General features: G+C 49.5%; 1 protein-coding gene across 1 annotated transcript; it reads left to right on the top strand.

The window, feature by feature from the left end:
- Positions 1–6,710: 6,710 nt before the first annotated feature.
- Positions 6,711–8,828, top strand: si:dkey-182i3.11 (insulin-like growth factor-binding protein complex acid labile subunit). Its single transcript, XM_048618185.1, has one exon. It carries the CDS (start codon positions 6,711–6,713, stop codon positions 8,826–8,828), a length of 2,118 nt encoding a protein of 705 aa, XP_048474142.1.
- Positions 8,829–9,620: the final 792 nt, after the last annotated feature.

The raw sequence follows: 9,620 nt of genomic DNA, 5'->3' as shown, positions 1-9,620 counted from the left end.
CCCCCCCCCCCCCCCCCCCCACCCCCCCAACTCCCCCCTCCCAATGCTAATACTCTCTGTGTCTCTGGCAGTTCAGCCCAATGTATAGATCCCATCATTAATTATCAATGCAACCCTACCTCCCTTCTCTCTGCCTGTCCCGTCCTTCCGAACCATCAGATATTCAGTCCCCAGTCCCGATCACCATGCAAGCGTGTTTCCGTGATGGTGATTTGATCCTGTACACTCACCTCTGCTCTACCTGCTTGGGTGTCCCAGGCCGCTCTTGCCCCTCTCCCCTTTTTCCTGCCTGTACACTCTCAAAGTGTGACCCCCTCCCCCACCACCACCTCCCACCAACCGCGATGCACAGAGAGACTCCCAGCCGCAGCTCAAACCCTGAACCCCAGAGCTCCTAACCCATGAAGCTGGGGGACACTTCCCGTGGATGCGCTCGTCTGGGATTTAAGGAATAGGCCATTCAGCCCCTCGAGCCATGCAATGAGATCCTGGCTGAACCGTGGCCCAATTCCCTACACCAACCTTTGACCATATCCCATCGCTGAACAAAAATTTATCTCGCTCAGATTTAAAATTAGCGGCTGATCACACACAGGCCCTGCTGGTGTGTAAACGCAGTTAGTGGGGCCTTGGACCTTCTCTGGCCCCGAGCCTCACCCTCTCTTTATTGGCTGCCCAAGAAGGAGGCGTCCGCCCTGGGTGGGGCTAACCCCAATCTCCGTATTCCCCTCCCTCTCTCCCATCCCTTTTCAACGTGGAGAACGTTCCCTGAATAGGACAACAGAGGCAGGTATGGTCCAAAATAGCTCTTCCCTGGCACAGGCCCCTCAATGGCCTGGAGTTACTCATCTGCTAATCCTTTCAGTCCTATGCTACATCTCTCCCCAACACTGTTCCTGATGATTCCTTTATCCCATAGTTTCAAATAGGTAAAGTTTAGATTTAGAATTGGGTTTATTGTCACGTGTACTCAAGTACAAAATACAGTGAAAAGTTTATAACGTCACCACATAAAACACCATCTTAGGTACAAGTCATGGGTACGAACACAGATTAGGTACAACAAGTAGAGAAATACCAAAAAGTTCCAACTTACAGTTCTTCGTGGTATAAATTAGGAAGCTAACGAAAGGGGAGGCAATGGCCAAGTGGTATTATGGGTAGGCTGTTAACCCAGAGGCCTAGCTAATGTTCTAGGGACCCAGGTTCAAATCCTGTGATGGTGGAATTTGAATTCAATGAGAAATCTAATGCTGAGGAGGAACCCATCTGGTTCACTCATGCCCTTCAGGGACGCAAACTGCAGCCTGTAGTGAGATATGCCTCAAAGGAGCACTCGGTTCGTAGAGCAGCAACAACTTTCATTTGCATAGCGTCCTCAACGAAATAAAGCAGGATTGTTACAGTGTGACATTTGAGTGCACACTTGACCTCCAAATGCTTTAGGGAAGGAAACTGCCATCCTTACCTGGTCTGGTCTACACCTGACTCCGGACCCACAGCGATGTGGTTGGCTCTTGACTCTCGATGGTGAATAAATGCCGGCCCAGTCGGGTTCACCCTCATCCTGTGAATGAATACACAGCTAAGATACATGTATACGAACAATTTTCCAACTTGGAGTGTGAAATATTTGGGTCCCAGGAGGCTGGCAGATCTTTGACTCTTTGTTGAGCATGTCGTCTGGCATCGATGTTGCTGTTAAACGTTTGTACTCTGAGGGTGGTGAGGTCCTCAAATCATGTCAGAGAATGTATTGACGTCTCTGAAAGAAAAACCAAATCCTTTTCTTCAATGCTGCACTGTGGCACCCTCCCAGGAGACACTCGCTTCCCGACTCCAGGGCGTCAGGGGTGAATGCAATTTGATGGGATCAATTGCCCCCCCCCCGCCTCCGGGAATTCCATCAGCGCCAGATTCTTTTGCGTGAAAGCATGTTTCCTATCGAAGACAGAGATGGGGAGGAATTTCTTCTCTCAGAGGGGAGTGAATCTGTGGAATTCTTTACCACAGAGGGGCTGTCGAGGCTGGGTCGCTAAGTATATTCAAGGCTGAGATAAAAGTTATTTTTAATCAGGAAGGGAATCGAGGCAGGGAAGTGAGTTGAAGACTGTTAGATCAGCCAGGACCTCGGCGAATGGCAGAGCAGACTCGATGGGCGAAATGGCCTACTTCTGCCGATACGTTTAACGGACCTCATGCGTGAAGCATTTGGTTGGTGGGTACACACTCAAGTGTTGCGCTGTACGAATCGGCCGGTTTTGCTTGAGGGTGCCGTGCAAACGAAAGTTGTTGCTACCCTCTGAAACGAGGTGCTCCCTTTGACACATATCTCATTGCTGGCTCGCTGATGCGTGCCTTAATTTCTCTCCAAATCGCACACAAATTTTGAGTTTGTGGCCACTTCCTGACGCCTGTTATGCAAGTAAGAATCAGTCGACGCTTCTCTTGCTCTGTCCACATCCTTCAGCTGAGTGCTAAGTACCTCTTGTCAGAAACGAGTGCAGTCCTGTGGGTAGCAGGAGGCATACCACGAGTGTCTGACTTTCAGGGCTCATCACTTCTGGGACCAGGAATCAGATTCAACTCATCACAGTGAGTAGCTATTCAATCTTGACACAACATTTTCTGGGCAAACGAGTTTATTTGGCTTATGAGGGATTGACGATTGTCAGCACAATTATTCGCCAAAGGAATTAAATTCAGGAGAAGGAACTGCAAGGCAATAGGACCATTTAGAAATGCCACAGTTTCCTCGTGTTGTTCAACAACAGACAGTCACCTCACTAGAGGTCGGAACATAGGTTTGTCTGTCCTGACTTGAAAATAGTTTCGCTGGGTCATAGCCCTGGCATCCTCTCTCAAATGGCACTGTGGCTTCTTGCAAAGATCGTATGGGTTGCCCCAGTTCAGAAAGGCAGCTCACCACCACCTCCTACCAGGGGTAACTAGGGACGGGTAATAAATGCTGGGCCCAGGCAGCAGTGCACGCAGCCCATGAGTGGATTTTTTTTTTTTAAAAATCAATGTGCACGAAACACTCTGAGGTTATTTCTGGTTTTGGAAAACATCAAAGTTAGTTAGATTCAACCACACTTAAAGCATTGTGGACAGTGGTTGTTTTCATCTCATTAAAAGCATATTTAAAGAAACGAGGAATCTTTGCTCGAGGAATACCTCAACACGGAGAGATTTCAACCGTCAGAGGAAAGAAATACAAGCTCTTTGCGTTAGAACTGAGGTGGCTGAAAGGGGAACTTTGAGAGAGGTTCATAGGGACGGCGATATTTCAGTTGCATCACTTAAGTGTAAGATAGTTGCTATAAGAGCAGCAGGTATGTGCCTTGCACTGCAGGAAATCTGCAAGACACCTCCAGAAATACCTTCCAAACCCAGTCATCCTTTCCCCCTAGCAAGGAATGCCAGGCAATGACTCCCTCCCTGATCCCAGGAGGTAGGGGATGAATGCAATTTGATGGGATCAATCTAGCCACTGGCCCTTGACGTTCCATCACTGAATTCCAACCCCACCTCCTCCCCCACTATAGCATCCTTACATTGACCAGAAACTCAACTGAACTCACCACATAAATACAGCGGCTGCAAAAGCAGGTCAGAGGCTGGGAATCCTGTGGCGAGTAACTCCCCTCCTGACTCCCCAAAGCCTGTCCACCATCTACAAGGCACAAGTCAGGAGTGTGATGGAATACTCCCCACTTGCCCCTGGATGGGGGCAGCTCCAACAACACTCAAGAAGCTCAATACCATCCAGGACAAAGCAGCCCCCCCCTTGATTGGCACCACATCCACAACCATCCCACTCCCTCCACCCACCGACGCTCGGTCACAGCAGTGTGTACCATCTACAAGATGCACTGCAGCAACTCACCAAAGATCCTCAGAAAGCACCTTCCAAACCCACGACCCCTTCCATCTAGAAGGACAAGGGCAGCAGATACATGCTGCAAGTTCCCCTCCAAGCCCCTCACCATCCTGACTTGGAAATATATCGCCATTTCTTCACTGTCACTGGGTCAGAATCCCAGAATTCCCTCCCCAAGGGCATTGTGGGTCAACCTACTGCACATGGACTGCATCAGTTCAAGAAGGCAGCGCACCCCCACCTTCTCAAGGGGGCAACTAGGGACAGGGTAAAAAGATGCTGAGCCCAGCCAGCGACGCCAACATCCCAGGAGCAAATATTTGACAAGTCACTGATCACTCTAGTGTAGAATTCAGGAGAAACGTCTTTCCTGAGTGAATGGTGAGAACGCAGAGCTCACTCCGACAACATTCAGGTTAAATGTAAGTGGATCGATGGGAAGACCATCTTGGCTCGCAGGAGAAAGCACTAGAAGGATGTGGCGATGGGGGTCAGATGAAGACTGGATGGGATAGGACACACAAGGAGCATTAACATCAGCATGGAGCTGAATGCCTTGCTTCTGTGAAGATGTATAATTTTACCCAGGTGCTCCGGTTTCCTCCTACAGTCCAAAGATGTGCAGGTTAGGGTGGATTGGCCATGCTAAATTACCCATAGTGTCCAGGGATGTGCAGGTTAGGGTGGGTTGGACATGCTAAATTACCCATAGTGTTCAGGGATGTGTAGGTTAGGTGGGCTAGCCATGGGGAATGTAGAGTTACAGGGATAGGGTAAGACGCACTTCAGAGGGTTGGAAATGACTCTATGGGCCAAATGGCCTCCATCTGCACTGTTGGGATTCTACAATTCTTTCTTTTATCCTGTTACATACTTCTGATTATCAGAAATGTGTCTGGATGCATAATGATGAAATTTAGAAACAGGTCTGCCTTTTCGGAAATATTGTGTGTCTGCTGACACATCACAGATGAAAATGGAGGAGGTAGGGGACCGTTCGGAGCAAAGGTTCTGGATTGAGTGGGAAACAATAATCTTTCATTTGTGTCTTTGATCACCTGAAATGATTAAATCTTCCCCCACCCCACCCCACTCCCCAATTGCTTGGATCCTACCAAACGTTTCCCTATCTGCTCTTTGGATGAGGGTGTGAAGGGTCACAGTGAAACTTTCGTCAATCACAATTTTTAAATTTTTATTTATTCATCACCATTGGCTAGTCATTTATTTCCCAGAGGGCAGTTGAGTATCAACCATATTGCTGTGGGTCTGGAGTCACATGTAGGCCAGACCAGGTAAAGATAGCAGATTTCCCTCCCTAAAGGATATTGGTGAACCAGATGCGTTTATTTTATGGCAATGGTAACCATTAATCCCACTCTTAGACCATAAGCTATAGGAGCAGAATCAGGCCATTCGGCCCTTCGAGTCTGTTCCGCCATTTGGTCATGACTGATACTTTTTTCAACTCCATTCTCCTGCCTTCTCCTTGTAACCCTCACCAATCAATAACCTATCCACCTCTGTCTTAAATACACTCAATGACTTGGCCTCCACAGCCCTCTGAGGCCCACAGAGTCACCACCCTCTGGCTGATCAAATTCGTCCTCATCTCAGTTTCAAAGGGTCGTCTCTTCACTCTAAGGCTGTCTCTCCTACTCGTGTAAATGGGATCTCCACATCCACTCTATCCAGGCCTCTTAGTATCCTGTAAGTTTCAATCAGATCCCCTGCTCATCCTTCTAAACTCCATCAAGTACAGACCCAGAGTCCCCAATTAAAAATAAACCGAATTCAAATATCATCTTCTGTCACAATCAAACCTGTGCCCTGAAAACATTAACTGGATTACTATCCCAGTGACATTACAGCAACACCATTGAGGTTAAGAAAAGGTAGATCAATTAATTTTCTCTGAACCCATACACGTTGGGAAAAGCTGTGATACCGGACATGTGATGAGAGCTGTGAGACTGAGCAAGTGAATAAACTCTCCACCCAAATAAAACCTCGGACTCTTGGTTTTCTATGACTCTATGACTCTACTGGTATAAGATGAATCTAGATGCCGCTGTTCCCAGTGATATTTCTGATTGACCCTGTGATGGTAGCATAGTTCTTGAGAGGGTTCAGAAAAGATTTACAAGGATGTTGCCAGGGTTGGAGGGTTTGAGCTACAGGGAGAGGCTGAATAGGCTGGGGCTATTTTCCCTGGAGCGTCGGAGGCTGAGGGGTGACCTTATAGAGGTTTATAAAATCATGAGGGGCATGGATAGGGTGAATAGACAAGGTCTTTTCCCCAGGGTAGGGGAGTCCAAAACTAGAGGGGCATAGGTTTAAGGTGGGAGGGGAAAGATTGAAAAGGGACCTGAGGGGCAACATTTTCACGCAGAGGGTGGTGTGTGTATGGAACGAGCTGCCAGAGGAAGTGGTGGAGGCTGGTACAATTACAACATTTAAAAGGCATCTGGATGGGCACATGAATAGGAAGGGTTTAGAGGGATATGGGCCAAATGCTGGGACTGGATTAATTTAGGATATCTGGTCGGCATGGATGAGTTGGGCCGAAGGGTCTATTTCCATGCTGGACATCTCTATGACTCTATAACTCTAATTCCGAGCCTACTCCATCCTATTGGCAAACAAGAAATCTTGGTGTTGGGGGAGGAGAAACCACTTGGATTTGTTGGGGGTGGGGGTGGGGGGGGGGGGGGTTAGGCACATGGGTTTCAATCATGGTGAGGGGAAAGTGACCACTACAGATAACATTTAGAGACAGCAAGCAGTGCCCACAGTCTGTTTATTTTTCAGCGACCCCCAGCCCACCATGAAGAGACTGCCTTTGATCCTCGCTGTCCTGGGGTTGATGCTGTGCCCGCTGGGGATCTGTTCACCAGCTGACCTCTGCCTGCCCTGTGAGTGCACCAGCGCCTCCCCCTGGGTGATGTGGTGCATCGACAAGGAGCTGCAGACGGTTCCGGGGCCGATCCCACCCGGTATCGAGGAGCTGTTCCTGCAGCACAACAACATCTCGAGCATCGCGCCGACGCATTCCTGGACCTCTGGGCGCAGCCACGCCTCGTCCACCAGGAATCCCCTCCGCATCTTGGACCTTAGTCACAACCGGTTGTCTGTTGTGCCAACCGAAGGCCTGGCTGCCCTGCATCAACTAAAGAAGCTCTACCTGAACGGTAATCAGATTGCCACTTTGCTGCCTGGGTTCCTGAGCAACCTCACAAACCTTCAGGAGTTGCACCTCAATGTCAATCGTCTTCAGTTTTTGAGCCCTGGGACCTTCTCTGGTTTGTCTAAACTCCAGAGGCTCATGTTGAGTTTGAATAACATCACGAGCCTTGCCCCTAACACCTTCATTGAGCTGGCCCGTTTGGAACTGCTCCAGTTGAATGGTAATCAGATTGTAACCATCCATCCTGGAGCTTTCTCGGGCCTACTAAGCCTTAAGCAGCTGTACCTCCGGAGTAACAACATTCAGGCCTTAGCCAAAGGATCGTTGGATGGTCTTGACCAACTGCAGATCCTGAGTCTCAGCCACAACAACTTGTGTTTGATCCCTGACGAGGCCCTGGTGAACCTGAAGGCGTTGAAAGACCTTTACTTGAATAATAACAACATCGCCTTCCTCCCTGAAGGTTTCCTGCTCCAATTCGAGAAGCTTATCATCCTGGATGTCAGCAACAACAGGCTGGCTGAGGTGCCGGGAGGTGGTCTCATGGGCTTGGGAAGGCTGAAGCTGCTGGACCTGAGCTTCAATAACCTCAGCAGCCTCCATCCTGGGCTATTCCGTGAGCTGAAGAACTTGACCATCCTGAACCTCTTCAACAACCGCATCGACTCACTGCCGGCGCCCATCTTTGAGGGCTTGGTCAATTTGAAGGAGCTGCACCTGGACAACAACCGCATCTCGGCCCTTCCACCGAAATTGTTTTTGAGGCAAACGGAGCTGAGGGAGCTCCAGATGGACAACAACCAACTCTCGGACTTGCCCCAAGAGCTCTTCACCAACCTGACCAACCTGCGGACACTCTACCTTGACAATAATTGGTTGACCGCCATCCCGTCAGGTATCTTCCGAGGCCTGGGGCACCTGAGGGAGCTCCAGATGGAGCACAACAGCATTGACGCCCTCCCCGAGGACGTCTTTGACGGCTTGGCAGAGCTGAGGGTCCTCCAACTCAACCAAAACCTCCTCCGGTCTCTTCCCAGCAATGTCTTTGCTGGTCTAGTCAACCTGAAGGAACTCCAGCTCAGCAGCAACCAATTGTCCATTGTGCATGAGGGCCTCTTCAGGAACCTTAGAAAGCTGAAAGAGTTGCACCTGGACAGCAACTGGTTGTCCACCCTCCACCCGCTCGTCTTCCAGGACCTGCAGAGGTTGGAGGAACTGCAGCTGCAGTTCAACCACTTCCTCTTCCTGCCATCCCAGGTCTTCACCCAACTCCGCAAGCTGAAGAAGCTTCAACTTCACAACAACCGCATCACCACCTTGGCGCCTGGAACCTTCCAGAAGCAGGAGGGCCTTCGGGAACTGCACCTGGACAGGAACGCCATCTCCTCTCTCCCCGAGGGCCTCTTCCAGAGCCTCTCCCGCCTCAACCTGCTGCACCTCAACTTCAACAGGCTCCATCACCTCAGCAATGGCCTGCTGGAGCCCCTGGTCAGACTGGAGCAAATCCAGCTCCATGGCAACCCCTGGGCCTGTGACTGCCCGTCCATCTTGTACCTCAGCCGTTGGCTGGAGGAGCATCCCAAGGTTGCCCACGAACCTGTCCAGTGTTCCTCAGACAGATCGCTGGTGATGGCTGTGAAACAGACATTCTCCTCAGTGCCTTCACAATGTTCTTCTGCTTCCATCCCTGTCTTCTTCCATCCAACAGTTCTCTCCTGCGTCTGTTCCTGGCTTTTCCTCAACGCGATAAGACCATGAGGACCAAAGGAGCAGAAGTAGGCCCTTCAGCCCATCAAACCAGCTCCGCTATTCAATGAGATCATGGCTGATGTGACAACCCTCAACTGCACTTTCCTGCCTTTTCCCCCCATGACCCTCGATTCCCTTCCTGATTAAAAATAACTCTTACCTCAGCCTTGAGTATACTTAGTGACCCAGCCTCAACAGCCCCTCCGTGGTAAAGAATTCCACAGATTCACTTCCCTCTGAGAGAAGAAATTCCTCCTCATCTCTGTCTTCAATGTGCAACCCTTTATTTTGAGATGATGCCCCTCTGGTTCTAGACTCTCCCACAAGGGAGAACAATCTCTCCACATCTACCCATGTCAATCCCCCTAAGAATCTTGTCTGCTTCAATAAGGTCACCTCTCACTCTTCTAAACTCCAATGGGTACAGGCCCGAACCTACTCAACCTCTCCTCATAACACAGTCCCTCCATACTCACTATCAATCATGTGAACCTTCTCTGGACTGTCTCCAATGCCATTATATCTTTCCTTAGATAAGGGGCCCAAAAATATTCACCGTATCCCAGCTATGATCTGACTAGTGCCTTGTATACTTTTAGCAAAACCTCCCCACTTTAATAAGACCATAAGACATAGGAGCAGAAATTAGGCCATTCGGCCCATCGAGTCTGTTCCGCCATTCAATCATGGCTGATAAGTTCCTCAACCCCAATCTCCCACTTTCTCCCCGTAACCCTTGATCCCCTTAATCAAGAACCTATCTATCTCAGTCCTAAATGTACTCAATGACCTGGCCTCCAC

The sequence above is a fragment of the Rhincodon typus genome, chromosome 39, assembly GCF_021869965.1.
Source record: "Rhincodon typus isolate 14 chromosome 39, sRhiTyp1.1, whole genome shotgun sequence".
Lineage (NCBI taxonomy): Eukaryota > Metazoa > Chordata > Chondrichthyes > Orectolobiformes > Rhincodontidae > Rhincodon > Rhincodon typus.
Note: the sequence above shows the minus strand (reverse complement) of the source record. Positions and strands in the feature narration are given on the sequence as shown.